The sequence below is a fragment of the Silurus meridionalis genome, chromosome 23, assembly GCF_014805685.1.
Source record: "Silurus meridionalis isolate SWU-2019-XX chromosome 23, ASM1480568v1, whole genome shotgun sequence".
Taxonomy (NCBI): Eukaryota; Metazoa; Chordata; class Actinopteri; order Siluriformes; family Siluridae; genus Silurus; species Silurus meridionalis.
In genome coordinates this window covers 24,696,626-24,711,477 of record NC_060906.1, presented here as the reverse complement: position 1 = coordinate 24,711,477, position 14,852 = coordinate 24,696,626, and the positions used below count along the sequence as shown (strand labels likewise).

The window sequence follows — 14,852 nt, the reverse complement described above, 5'->3', positions numbered from 1 at the left end:
TCTGTGGCGTAGAGGCGCGCTCCTGGAGACACTGTGGCGAAGAGGCGCGCTCCTGGAGACACTGTGGCGAAGAGGCGCGCTCCTGGAAACACTGTGGCGAAGAGGCGCGCCCACGGGAACCTCGAAACAGGGCAGCGTGCTTGTAGACGCCTGGTGCCAGCACGGACAGCTCATGGGAGTGCTGGGATGCCAGGGCACGCTCGCAGACGTTCGGAGATGGTGCAGAGCGTCCACGAGAACTCCTGGACACAGCAGCGCGCTTGTACTGACCCAGGGGCAGGGCCATGTGTCCGTGGAAACCCGGGAACTGAGCCTCGCGTTCTTGGATGCCCAGGGATGGAACCGAGCACCCTTGAGAATCCTGGAACGGTGCCACGCGCTCTGAAGAACCACGGAACGCAGCTTCTTCATCCTCAAGGGACTGCCTTGAGATCCACCACCTCCATCCCACACATCCCCAGAAGAAGCTCGCAGAATTCGGCGAGTGAGCCGAAATTGCCCCCATTGGCGCTCCATATCCTGCTGGTTTTAGAGAGAGCATCACCAGACAGGAGAGAGACGCAGAAGGCGATCTTGGCTCTTTCGGAGGAAAACTGGGAAGAATTTTCCTCCACATACCGCCGATGTTCCTCAGAAACCCGCCCAATTCTTCTCCTTTCCGGAGAATCGAGCCGAAATCTCGCGGAGGGGCGTGGCGCAGCCGCCGCTTTCATGCTCCGGCTTCTGTGGCTTTGAGCCGCGAGAAGCAGCTTGAATTCCCGTGAAAACCGAGGCGGGTTCGCTGCCGATCCATCGCGCCGAAATCGCGGGAGGGCGATTCCGCCGGTTTTGGTCGGTTCTTCTGTCAGGCTGACGGATAGGACGCGAAGCGGAAGCAAGTCAATCATAGTTTATTAATCCAAACCAAAACAGTTCAACAAACGAAACACTCACTGCTGCCGAGGCGAAAACAAACAAAGAATATCCGCTTGAGACGAGCAATCCAAACTGAAACCTTGAGTCCGAAACGAAAGTAAACGGCAGCGGCTAAGAGTAATCCATAGGGAACGGAACCAGCGGGGAATGCTGGCGGTCGGGCAGCCACGGGTATCACCAGCATGACAATACAAGGACCGACAGCCTGTGACTCGAGAACGTGTGTTTATATAGCCAGAACCATAACGAGTCACGGCTGTCGGTGATTAGGCAGGCACGGGATAATGAGGCACCATGAGCGCTACCGAGGGGGGCGTGGCAGGGTGCATCTCTGACGGCGGCCAAAGGGGGCATGGCAGGGGAATCTCGGACAGCTACTGAGGGGGGCGTGGCAGGGGAATCCCTGACAATCATACAAATTAATAGTTTATCATATCTAATCATACGTTGTGATTTCTGGATTATTTTTTTTTTAGATTATGTCTCTCACAGTGGACATGCACCTACGATGACAATTTCAGACCCCTCCATGATTTCTGAGTGGGAGAACTTGCAAAATAGCAGGGTGTTCAAATACTTATTTTCCTCACTGTATATCAAATTAACCGGTATGAAATAAGTTGATTGAATAAAATTGATTGAATAAAATATAAAAAAAATATATATATATATATATATATATATATATATATATATATATATATATATATATATGTGTGTGTATGTGTGTATATATATATATGTGTGTGTGTGTGTGTGTGTGTGTGTGTGTTACCACAGTGATGAGAGGAAATGCATCTGTTAACATGTTTCTGACGCTGCTGTTTGTAGAGTTTGCATAAACTCTATTTTTCATCAGGAAGTGGTTTATGGTTCGGCCAGAGAACTCATAGCTCAGGTTGGGTGTGAACATATCAACTCAGAGCACAGCTGCTTTATGCAAATTGGCTGTCAATCTCCAGGTAAGCATGAAGCTACATTCTCACTAAGTTGATTTATAATTTAGAGAAATGAGGCACTAAGGGCAACTGTTTTAATTTACTTTTGCATGTGGTGCAACCATTGTCCTGCTTGGTTAATGAAGTAAATAGAGACGGCTCAGAGGAATCTGCATCATCATTAATAATAAATTCAGAACAGTTTCCTACTAGAGACTCTGAAATTCCATTCTGGCATCAGAGACAGTATATTTTCTCCATTAGACGTCAAAGAACAAAGAGTTAGGGTTAGGGTTAAGGTTAGGGTTAACGCACACTGTGGAAGTTGTTCAACATAAATGATCATGTATTATCTACTTTTGCATTTTAAAGGGAAAATCCTGTGTTAATAATTAGGATTATATTGTATTGATTATGGGTGTCTGTATTAGACCACAATGCTGTTTGACTTTCTGCTTATATTCTATGGTGCGGTGAGATTTAGACCTTTAGACTTCATCTCTCGCTTCATTGTCTGTCTTGTAGCTCTGTGAACATGGCAAGGTATCATCTATAGTCACCAATATAGCATGTGTCTTCATATTCGCTTTTAACATGTCCACAAAAAATTTAAAAAGAAAAATTATCCAACAAAGAAACAATTACAAAAGAAGTTAATTGAATGATATGATGAGGATTGTGTAGAGTAGATTGCCTCATTATTTGGAAGCTCTGGAGCAAGGGGTGTAGATTACACGGGGGAGGCAGGGGACATGTCCCACACACTTTTTATAAAAAGTAAATTCGTCCCCCTCACTTTTTTAGTGGAGAGTGTGTGTTCACGACATGCTGAGGATTTTAATGGAGCAATGTATATAAATGCAGAGTGATTTAAAATTAAAAGAGACAAGATAGTCTATACATGACGTTCACGTATCCATGGCAATCAGTCACTCACTTGTCACGTCTTCATCACACGCCCTAGTTCTGTAGCTTGAGTCGCATCCGCGGTCCCGCGCTGTATCTAACATTCGGTTGCGATGAGCTCAAAGCGGCAAAAGTCAAGCAGTGTAAGTTGGCATATGGTATCCGAGTTGTGTTGCACAATGTTTAGTAGCTCTGCCTGTTGCTCTTATAATTAGCAAGTTTAAAAGGATTGAAAGGCTTATAAGGAAAAATAGCTGCTTGAACAAACGTGCACAATGACACAGTCCCGTCTAAACAGTGTTGCTGTGCGTCACATTCACAGTGACAAAATTGACAATATAAATAGGGAAATGATTGCTCATTTCCCAGCTGTTAGATGGGAAGGAATGTCGCAGAAACACTTTTGGCACTTTTAAGTAGCTTTATATATTGAGATATATGTTCGCTTTAACACTGTGTAAAAAAGCTACTACTTTTAAACAAACCAGCCAAGAAGCTTAAGAGAAGTGACACTAAATGTTTATTTAATCTCATTGTATAATTGATATCGGGTCTTGACATATTTGTCAGTTGAGTTCAATACATATTTTCTTTCAAAAGTTTATTTTGAATGACTTGTTTTATTCCTGAAACAAGGACTGTAGAATAGAACTAAGCGAGGTATTATTTGAATGTGCAAGTATCTATTACTGTGTGCCATGTACTGTGCATACACACAATACAATTTGAAATACCGTAATTTCCGGACTATTAAGTGCACCCATATATAAGCGGCACCCACAGAATTTGACAAATATTTTTATTAACGGTTAACCCCTTAACGCTGTTGCCAAGAAAAATAAAAAAGCAAGAGTTTTGGAAATCTGTCTGTGCTTTTATGATTTCTGTTGTAACTGGAGTTAGCGCGCTCTCCCTTCACCCAGACTCAACGCGTTACAACGGCTTGTATCTAAACAGTAGCCGACCAAGGAAGTCATTGTTTACTGTCTTCCTCCTTCCTTTCACAACTATTTCTCTAAGGAGTTTATTTTTTGGCATCGTCGTGCGTTTAAAAAAACATTTTTTCTCCCGATGCCGTGCAGCTCAGAACACAGGTGAGGTGCGTGAGGTCCGTTCGGAAATTTCATTGGTCTAATGTTATGGGGTTCAGTTTTTTGGCTTGAATTTTGTGAAACTGGGAAAAACCCAGCATAAATTAGTTGTTTAAGCCGCGGGGTTCAAAATGTGGGAAAAAAGTAGCGGCTTATAGTCTGAAAAATACGGTACGTAAACAATTGTCAGGGATCCACCTGCCACACCCCCTTTGGTGACTCTCTATGCCTCCGCTCTCCCTAGAGCTCCAGGTTTAAACACGCACACCTGAAGCTCATCATCACTCATGCCTCCACTCTCTCTGGGGCTCCAGGCATAATCACGCTCACCTGGGGCTCATCATCACTCCACCCCGCTTCTATATAAGCTCCTCATTCACTCCCACTCCCCGTTCGTTATTGGATGTGTTGGACGCTAGATACTGTGTGAATGGGTTGTTTGTTTTGTAGTATGTTCCATGTCTTCCATTCCATTCGGACTCCACAATCCCGTATCGGCCGGGCTTCACCTCCTCGCGCATCTCGGGTCAGCTAGCGCACCTCGGACTCTCTCAACCGTAGGACTGCCGTGTGCTTGTGCTTGACCTTGTGTGTTTGTGTGTGTGTGTGTGTGTGTGTGTGTGTGTGTGTGTGTGTGTGTGTGTGTGTGCTCGTGTCTCTCTCTCTCCCTCACACTTGTATTAAAACCCGAGTGAGATGTACTCCGGCTTCTGCCTTCTGTCTTCGCTCGCACCCTGTAAGAATAACGAACCCCTAAAAGGAATATACAAAAAAATACAAATTAAATAAAAAATAAATTAAAAAAATGTAGGGAAAGAAAATTATCGGATTACCGTCGTGGTCCCGGCGCGAACCGAACCTCTGAGGTAGGATTCGCTCTGCTGCAATGAAGCGGCAGCCAAGCTCCGCCTCAGGGAAAACCCGGAAGTCCGCGGCCCTTTCACGCGGATCATGCTCGGCAGCGCCACGCCCCCGTGATGACATCATGGATTTCCTGGATCGCTTCTCCCAGGGCCTTCAGGTGAGTGCAGCTCTGCCCCAGGACCTCCTGGTGAACTCTTCTCTGTTCCAGAACGTCCCGGTGAGCCCCGCTCCGCTTCAGGGTTTTCTTGAGAGCTTCACCCAGCTCTAGGACCTCCAGGAGAGTTCAGCTCTGCCCCAGGACCTCCATGAGAGCTCAGCTCCACCCCAGGACCTCCAGGAAAGCTCAGCTTCGCCCCAGGACCTCCAGGAGAGCTCAACTCCGCTCCAGGACCTCCAGGAGAGAACAGCTTTGCTCCAGGGTTTCCGGGACAGCTCTGTTCCGCTCCAGGGTTTCCGGGACAGCTCCTTCCCGCTCCAGGGTTTCCAGGACAGCTCCTTCCCGCTCCAGGGTTTCCAGGACAGCTCCTTTCCGCTCCAGGAGCCCCAAGAGAGCTCCTCTGCTTCATCATCAGCTTGAAACATTCTGAACGCTTTTACAAAGTTCGCGCTATTATCAGTGACCGTGGCAGTTTATCTTCCCACATAGAGCAAATGAGCTGTGAATTTGCTCTCTTTTTCCGCTGCGATGGCATCATACATGTGTCTCCCACGGTAAACTTCTATATTTCTGTCTCCATTTTCATATATGCGACATTGCATAATGTCGCATATATTCAACATTACACACACACACACACACACACACACACATCTGTAGTGCTGTGCTTTGCATGCAGATGTTTTTTTTTTTTTTTGAAGTGGTATTCTTTGCAGTTGACAAGAGCTTTTCACCAACACATAATCTATACTTAACCATTATTCCTTTCTCCTTTTCCTCGACTATTTCAAAATAATAAGAATACTTCCATCACAGTAATGTAATTCTCTGGTTTGCCATCTCCGCTTCTGACCAGCTTCTGTTCTCGTGACTCGCACGTATGAGTGCGCGATTCTACGTGACTACGTTCATTTTAATTCAGTATTGATTTTTTTATGCAAAATAATTTAACTGAAAAGTAACTCGCATTACTAAAAAAAAAAAGTTATTAATGTGTAAATTTATAAAGTAACACGCTACTTTACTCGTTACTCCAGAAAAGTAATATTATTACGTAACGCACGTTACTTGTAACGCGTTACCCCCAACACTGCCTAAGAGCTTCTCAGATGGCGGCGTCTCACCTAAGCCCCAAGTCTCCCAAAAGGCGAAGCCACGTCTCAGCGTTCCGCTCCAGGCGACGTTTCGCCTCCTTGTCCCTTTTTGGGCGATGTCTCTCCTCCAGGTCCCTCGGATGATGACAACACACTCCTGAGTTCCTCTGAAGGCGTCGTCACGACTTGCAGCCGTTCCTCCTCTCCGCCATGGGCGCACTCGGCCTCTGGACACCGCAGAGGACGTTTTTCTGCTCCCGGTCTACACTGAGTACATCTCTGCTACGGACATAACTCCGCTCCTGACCTCCGTGGTTGGCACCCCTTCGGTCCAGGTCTCCGCCGAGGGCGTCACTCTGTTCCGGGTCTCCGGGGTGGACGTCGTTACACTCCTGTCCTCTGTGCTGGACATCACTCCGCTCCAGACCTCCACAGTGGGTGTCAAGCCGCCCCTGATTACCGCCGAGTGCGTCACTCAGTCTCTGGTCTCTGCCGTGGAGGTCGCTCAGCCTCTGGACTCTGCTGCAGGTGCTGCTTGGTCCCGGTCACCCTACAGGTGACGCCCCCTCTGTGGGGGGGGTGGGTGTTTACTGTCAGGGATCCACCTGCCACGCCCCCTTTGGTGGCTCTTTATGCCTCCGCTCTCCCTAGAGCTCCAGGTTTAACCACGCACACCTGGAGCTCATCATCACTCCACCCCGCTTCTATATAAGCTCCTCATTCACTCACAATCCCCGTTCATTATTGAATGTGTTGGACGCTAGATACTGTGTGAATGGGTTGTTTGTTTTGTAGTATGTTCCATGTCTTCCGTTCCGTTCGGACTCCACAATCCCGTACTGGCCGCGCTTTACCTCCAGCTCGGGTCAGCTAGCGACCCTCAGACTCTCTCAACCATAGGACTGCCATGTTCTTGTGCTTGTGTTTGTGTGCGCGTGCTTGTGTCTCTCTCTCTCCCTCACACTTGTATTAAAACCCGAGCGAGCTGTATTTCGGCTTCCGCCTTCTGTTTTCGCTCGCACCCTGACAACAATATACTCTTAGTACCATTATAAGGACAACTTTGTACTTTATACTCAAAGAGGTACACATTACTACCTTAGAGTACCAATGTGTACCTTAATGTACAACTATACATTTTTGGGGTAAATAAGGTACAAAGATGTCCTTTTAAGGGCACTGTCCCAGTGGCAAGCTGTTAATGAAGTTAATGAAGATTCTATGTCTTTTTGTAAAAAAAAAAAAACTAATCTATTAATTTTATTTAATACTGAATTGAACTTGTTTTTCTGGGCCACAATTATATTTACATTTTTTAAAGCAAGTGCACTGATGCTTTTTTGTATTATATATAATTTTATATATAATACAAAATAAAATATATATTATTTCATGTATTATAGTTATTTTGGTATATGATGTGTGGTTCATCTGGCTGTCATTTTATATGTTGAAAAAAAAGAATTTTTGTAACACAACGATCCTCCTTGACTAGAGAAAAGTGAACTATGCAACAATGCTGTTTGTGGACTACAGTTCAGTATTTAACACTATAACTCTCTCCACACTCACCACTAAGTTGGAGGTTCTGGCACTCATTCCCGCCCCTGTGTCAATGGATCTCCTACTTCCTGACAGACAGACCATAAGCCAATGAGAGTTGTAGATGGGAGGAAGCCGATTGGCTAGTAAGATATCAATTCAGTGAATTCTGATTGGGTAGAAAAAATTTGGCGCCATTTTTGTGGAACTCCCTCTCTTTTTTCATTTCAAAGTTTTCAATTTTTATTGCTGTGCCAGAGCATAGTTCAGATCGGGCAAAAGCACATAAATTCGGATCACAGCTGCATGAAGAAATCTGCAGTTTATTAACAGGTAAGCAAAGACCAACATTCTCACTAAGTTGATTTATCATTTTCAGAAATGATGCACTGAGAGCAAATGTTTTTATTTACCTTTGCCTCTGGTGCTACTTTTACTGTTACTGCCTGAGGGAGGGAGATTATTAACTCAAAGTCAAAGTGCAGGAAAACATTCATTATATTTATATGTCAGGTCTAAAATAGCTCTGTATCTGTATATACAGATCCTAATCTACAGGGTGTCCCAAAAACTCCATATATACAGCAAAGGAACACATTTATATTAGATATATTTTTTTTGTTAAGCTTTAAAGATAAAGAAGAAAATTTTTTTTATTTTCATTATTCAAGCTGTTGCAAGCTTTCAAGATCATGTAATTACACATGTAACACCAATGTCTTAGATTTTGAATATATAAAAAAGTAGTGATTTAACCAAAATATAGAGACTTAATATTTTATATGTAGTATGTATAAAATGTTTATGAAGTATAGAGAAGGTCCGAAGGAGCTGCATTGTGTGTTTGTGGATTTAGAGAAAGTGTACGACAGGGTGGAGAGAGGAGTTGTGGTATTGTATAAGTAAGTCTGGTGTGTCAGAGAAGTATGTGAGGTGGTGCAGGACATGTATGAGAACAGTGTGACAGCAGTGAAGTGTGCAGTAGGAACAACAGACTGATTTAAGCTGGAGGTTGGACTGCATCAAGGATCTTTGAGATGTTCATTGGGAGTGACGACAATGGACTGGATTAGAAATGAGTTTATTTGAGGAACAGCTCATGAAGGATGTTTTGGAGACAAGGTGAGGGAGGTGAGATTGAGATGATTTGGACATGTGCAGAGGAGGGACATGGGGTATATAAGTAGGAGAATGCTGAGGATGGAGCCACCAGGAAGGAGGAAAAGAGGAAGACCAAGAAGGAGGTTAATGGATGTGGTGAGGGAAGACATGCAGGTAGTTGGTGTGAAAGATGCAGATGTAGCGGACAGAGGGGTATGGAGACGGATGATCGACTGTGGCGCCCCTCTAATGGTTAAAGCCGAAAGAAGAAGAAGAAGGTCATTTTGAGTTTGATGGCTGCAACAGAACAACAAAAGGCTGTAAAAGTAAGTTTAAGTAAAAATTCTAAGCTTGAAAAACTAATGAGGACTGGCAGAAGGTTAGTAATATAATTGAGTATCTTAGAAAGACAGAGTCTCTCAGAATGAAAGATGGGCAGAGGTTCACTAATCTGTGAAAACATTTTCATCATTTCCTCAACATCAAATTGCAAAGACTTTGAATCTCATCATCTAATGTACATGATATCAAAAAAGATTCTGAGAATCTGGAGAAATATTGCATATTTCAGCAAGACAACTGCATACTGAATCTATTACAACAGCATGGCTTCACAGCAGAAGAGTCTGGCTGCTGAACTGGTCTACAGTCCAGACCTTTCACCTTTCATTTGGCACAAAATGAAACTAAAAATATGACAAAGAAGATCTAAGGGTGCTGAAGAATAGAATGCTATAGAATGCTGTATTATACACAAATAGGACAACATTCCTTCACAAAAACTCCAGCAACTGGTCTCCTCGGTTTTCAGATACATACAGACTATTGTTCACGTCAAGGCAAGTAGACTTTATTATTATTTTAACCATATACGGTGCAGTACACTTTTAACTGTTACTGTTAAGTTGATGCTACTCAGTGATTAAAAAGGCCCTGTCCCAATGTTTATATTCATTTAATGTAGTTGCACATTTTGAACACCAGAGGTCTCAATTGCCGCCTATATTTCCTATTTTTTATGTTCTCATTTTTTGTATTATTTGAGAAAACGATGTGACGAGCATACACGGCTAAATTAGTGTATAATGTGAAAATCAATCATAATATTAATAAATAAAAAAAATAATAATAACAGAAAAAAAAATATATTATATAAGAATGAATCAAGTGTAAATGTGAATTTAATGCCATGTTTAGCTTTGTTTTGTTCTGTACAGTGACGTGGTTGACGTGCTTGTGGTGTAATTCTTTTTTCTTTTTTAACAGTCAACATGATAGATAAAGAACAATTTCTGAAGAGGCACTGGGATGAAATAATACAAAAGACCAGAAATCCAATTCAGCTGGCCGATACTCTGCGGGCAAAACGCTACATAAGTGAAGAAATGTTCGAGAACATCAACAATAAGAAAACAAAACAAGACAAAATGCGTGAAGTTTATTCCAACCTGAATTCCAATAAGCACTTTGACTGCATATATGATTGCTTGATGAAGCATGATTCATATCTGCTGAAAGAACTGGGTGAGATCTCATGTATTTTCTCCTGCATTTAATTCATTCCATTAATAATCATTTCTCTAAGTTTAAAGTTTTGTTATAGTTTTACTTTTATATTGATTTCATACAGAACAGAGAGTCATCGAGGCTGACGCACCACAAAGTAAGTTTCTATAGTACTTCTCTATATTCAGAACTGTATATTCAAGATTTAATGAGTTTTATTAATAAACAGAGAAAACATGGTTCTAGTTATGTCAAAAAGAGGTGTGAGTGATATTTATAGATATTCAGAATAAAATTGTATCTAGTTTCAGCCAATAATATGAAATAACAAAGTTAACAGAAAAAAAGACATCAAACTCTTCCCTTAACAATAACCTCTGAATATCAATGAATTGTGTAGTTACAGATGAGGATTGAATTCTTTAATAAGAAATCACTCTGCACTTATTACGCTAAATATTTTCGGTATCTTGTTTTTCACACAGATAAAAGAGCCAGGCTCGAGGGTGAGGACGAAACAGACAATAATCTTACACAACCTTCTGGTAAGTTTCTGGAAAATTGTTGAAATCTTTTGGATATGAAACATTTCTAAACTGTTTGGTTTACCAATATTGTAAATGCATGTTCAAAATAATGATATAAAACATGAAATTCACTGAGTGGACAAAAGTATTGGGATGCCCAAGTGTTCTCACTCTGAAATACTGTGTGTAATCAGTAAAAATTTGGACATTTGGTCCATCACCGGCAGTCGGACGTCTCAACCAGGAAGTATAAAACACACATGGAGTTGAGTGAGCGCCAGTTTCTGTATAGGAGAATTAAGTCCTGCATTGTGTCTTAGAGATGCAGTGTCTCATTCCCTCAGGGAACTAGGGTTACATACGTAACCTAGAGACGTTCCCTTTCAGGAACTCAAGCTGCGTCAAAAACACTTTGGGAACAAGTGCCCATTCACGCCAGACTGAACAGTCCCAGACTAGTGTGTATAAGCACAGCTAGGTTGAAGGACAGAGAGGCCAGAAGTAGAAACAGACAAAGGTCAGCGGGGTGGACCAGCCTACAGCATTGCTAATGTCTTTGAGGGATACTACAGAGGACCAAGCCTTTGAGGCAGCCACACTCAGGGTGGAGTGAGCTCTGACCACGAATGGAGCAAAGAGACCAGAGAACTCATTTGATGATGTGATGGCATCAATGATCCATCTGCTAAGGGTCTGCTTATTGGCAGGGAGGTTTCTCTTCGGAGGGCCGTAGCAGACGTGCAGTTAGTCAGACTTACTCCAGGGATCCATCCTATGGACTTAGGTGTCCAGTGCATGTTCTGGGCACAGCCGTTTCAATTTCCCCTGGTCTGGGGCTTGAAACAGAGGAGGATAGAAAGCCTGTAACCTTACAGGTCGTGCGACGACCGAGGGTACCTTGTTTGTTGACCGTTCTGGGGTACATAAAGGCACTGGCAATACCCGGAGTGAACTAATGGCTCGTGATATGCCGAAATGGCGGACACCAAGAGGTTCAGGGTGGACAAAGCCAACCCTTTCGTGAATTGTCCTTGGACGAAATCCAGCACCTTACCAACCGGGCAGTGGACTGCATCCAACTGGTGGTGATCGCCCTATGCGCAGAACAGATGCCATCTGGCAGCATATGACCTCCCCTTGAGGGTGGAGCCGCCATTCTCCGGGTCTTAACCCCTGCCTCAACAGGGTGTCTACTGCTTTGTTCAACCAACCCGGGATGTAAGCTGCTCTCACTGAGAGGAGTTTCCCCTGGGCCCACAAGAGGATTTGGTGCGCCAGCCTGTAAAGGGGGAATCTCATATGACGCCGACATAGGTGATTCTCTGTAATAAAGAAAGCATGCTCTTCCTGTCGTTCAGCCGAATCCTCAAGATCTTTATGTGAGCGAGAACGAAATCTCGATGCCAGACCACTAACTTGTCAAAACGGAAAAACCTTTCTGTTAGAAGAAAGGATGGATACATGAAAGTACGCATCCTTTAGATCTACCGTGACAAACCAGTCCTCGAATCTGATTTGAGACACAACCAGCTTGAGGGTCAGCATCCTGAACCTAAGTCTCATGAGTGAGTGGTTCAGCTGACGTAAATCCAAAGTAGGATGCAACCCACCATCCTTTTTGGGAACTATGAAGTACCGGCTGTAGAACCTGGACTCTCATTCTGAGAGTGGCCTCCTTCCTAAGGAGAGTGTTTACTTCTCATTCCATGACCAGAGCCTGCTCGGTTTCCACCAGAGCGGGAAGAACCTAGTTTAAACTGGACTTGCAAGACTCAAAATTAATTGAATAGCTTCGCTCTCCAGTGGGCAGGACCCGCTAAGACATGCCTGGCAGAGCTTTCCAGGCTGCCAAGATGTCTCTTAGGGGTATAGGTCTCTCAAAATTGAGGTGGTGGGTTGGGGTTGGAGAGCAGCATGGGAGGTACTGCTGGAACAGTGCCACCTGTTTCTTAATCCTGAAGGGGTGAGTGGGGCGTCCAGCAGCATTGCCCAATCCCTGGTTGAAAGAGTTGCCTCTTTGTTGAGACGAGGACCGGCCAATGGCCCTAGCGGTCTCTTTAGTGGCTCTGAGGGCCAGGTCCACCGTCCGCCAGAGCTTGTGAACTGGCCACCCGGGGCACCTTCCACATCCAGTTCATGCAGCAGTTCAGCCTGGTGTGCCTTACCCATGAGCGACGGCGTATTACGCAGGGTTTTTTGGGTTATGTTGGGGTCTTGAGGGAGGAGGTGATCCCAGGAGAGAGATCTGTGTGAGTACAGCATCGAGAAAAGGCTGAAGGGACTTTGCCCATGACCATGACACCTCAGTGTGCAAGTCTGGAAAGAAAGGGAGGCAGAGCAAATGCTTTCGTCGCAGGGGCAAAAGCTTCCGAACCTGTAAGTGAGTGCTGGACTGAGCAGGTAAGGCAGAGAAAGGGACAACCCAGTCTCAAAACCCTCTGTGAGGTCCATTTGCAAGAGCTCCACCTCAGCAAGAGCGGGGTCATAACCCAGAGGAGCGAGAGCTCTCTCCTCAGAGAGTGCCGCTTGGGAGCGGAGTGATGGCACTGGCATGCAGCCGGCTCTCTCAAGAACTTAGCCTGCTTGGCTCCCAGGATAATTTTTTTCTCTTTTTTTTTGATGGACTCGCTCACCAATGGAGATTGGTGTTTTATACTTCCTGGTCGTGACGCCACCCACGGCCAGCATCCAATTTTTGACTGATTACACACAATATTTCAGAGCGTGAACACTCAGGCACGTTCCCAAAGCGTTTTGACGCAGATCGAGGGAACTGCTTTCACATGGGTTGGAAGTGAGTGGATGATCTCCTGCTATAAACCCTACCCTTAACCTTTGGGATGAATGTGAATGCTGACTACACCCCAGACATCCTCACCTTCTCACCTACATCAGTACCTGACTTTACTAATACCCATGTGGCTGAAGGAGCACAAATCTCCATACAATCTAGTGGAACTTCTTAACAGAAGAGTGGAGGTTATTAAAATGCCAAATTGGATGTTAATAAAGCAATGTTATGGTCAGGTGTACACATAATTTTGGCCATAAATTAAATTAGTGTAATGAGGTTTAAAATAATAGTCAGTCAGTCAGTCAGTCATATTTATTTATAGAGCACGTGTAAAAACAACAGCTGTTGGCCAAAGTGCTGTACCGAATTTAAGCATATAACCATAATTAATAATGTACCATAATATAATAACGAATAATGAATTGACATTTTTTTTTATCCTTTTTCATTTCTCACAATAAACTCAGAATCTGAACCAGATCTCAGGAAAATCTCCACCTTTGCCAAACTGGAATACTGGATCTCTCAACCAGACAACAACCAAAAGTTGGTCAGTGACTTGGAGAGAAAGCTGGGAGAAAAAGCCATGGAGGATTTGAGAAATGAATTAAGGGACAAAGAATCAAAAAACACTTTATGCTTTGATGCGAACAATATTGATGAAATTAGGAAAAATAAGGAACTTGAAAGCTTTTTCTCTACAAAAAAGAACGCAAAATTTCCTAAACTGGCAATTGGCATGTTTTTTAAGAAAAGTTCTTCTGCCTCATCAGCAAACGCAAATGAAAGCTTTGCTGGCTGTGATGAATCCATGGACATAACAGATTTAGACAGCAGTGGATATGGATCTTTATTAAGCTCAAGCCTTATTGATGGCTCCCCTCGACACAACGTAGATTTTTTTCCACAAAATGATAGAAGATCAGAAGATCAGAATCAGTGCAGTGACCCTGGAGACACAAATATTATGATTGGAAAAACTGACTTGGAGATTGAGGAGAAGGTGAACAATGAATGTCAACCTCAAAAATCAAATGGTCCTATGTGTACAGATGTGTCTCTTCTCCAGTCAATATCCCAAAAAGGAACATCACCGGCAGAAAATTGTGGAAACATAAACATGCAGAATGTACACATTGGTGGGATAGATGATGAATCTCAAAAATTAAATGTTCCAAATGTTCCAGCGCTTGATGATGAGTCTCTTCAACAAAACGATCAAACCTTCACAAAAGAAACTCCACTAGCAGAAAGATGTGGAAACATGAACATGCAGAATACACACAATGGTGAGAAAGATAATGAACCTCAAAGATCAAATGTTCTACATGTACCAAAGAAAGAAGATGTATCTCTGCACCAAAATGAGTCAGTCGTTATGAAAGATACACCACGAGATGAAAGATTTGGAAGCACA

The 14,852-nt window shown here is 43.5% G+C and overlaps 1 protein-coding gene across 1 annotated transcript in view; it reads left to right on the top strand.

Moving 5' to 3' along the window:
* The first annotated feature begins 7,711 nt into the window (after positions 1-7,711).
* The window catches only part of LOC124376625, a 16,540-nt gene continuing 9,399 nt past the window's right edge, over positions 7,712-14,852 (top strand). Inside the window, exons 1-4 of the mRNA XM_046835828.1 lie at positions 7,712-7,840; positions 9,875-10,132; positions 10,239-10,271; positions 10,600-10,659. Coding sequence (XP_046691784.1) covers positions 9,880-10,132; positions 10,239-10,271; positions 10,600-10,659 — 346 coding nt within the window. The 5' untranslated portion in view covers positions 7,712-7,840; positions 9,875-9,879. The remainder of the gene's footprint in view (positions 7,841-9,874; positions 10,133-10,238; positions 10,272-10,599; positions 10,660-14,852) is intronic.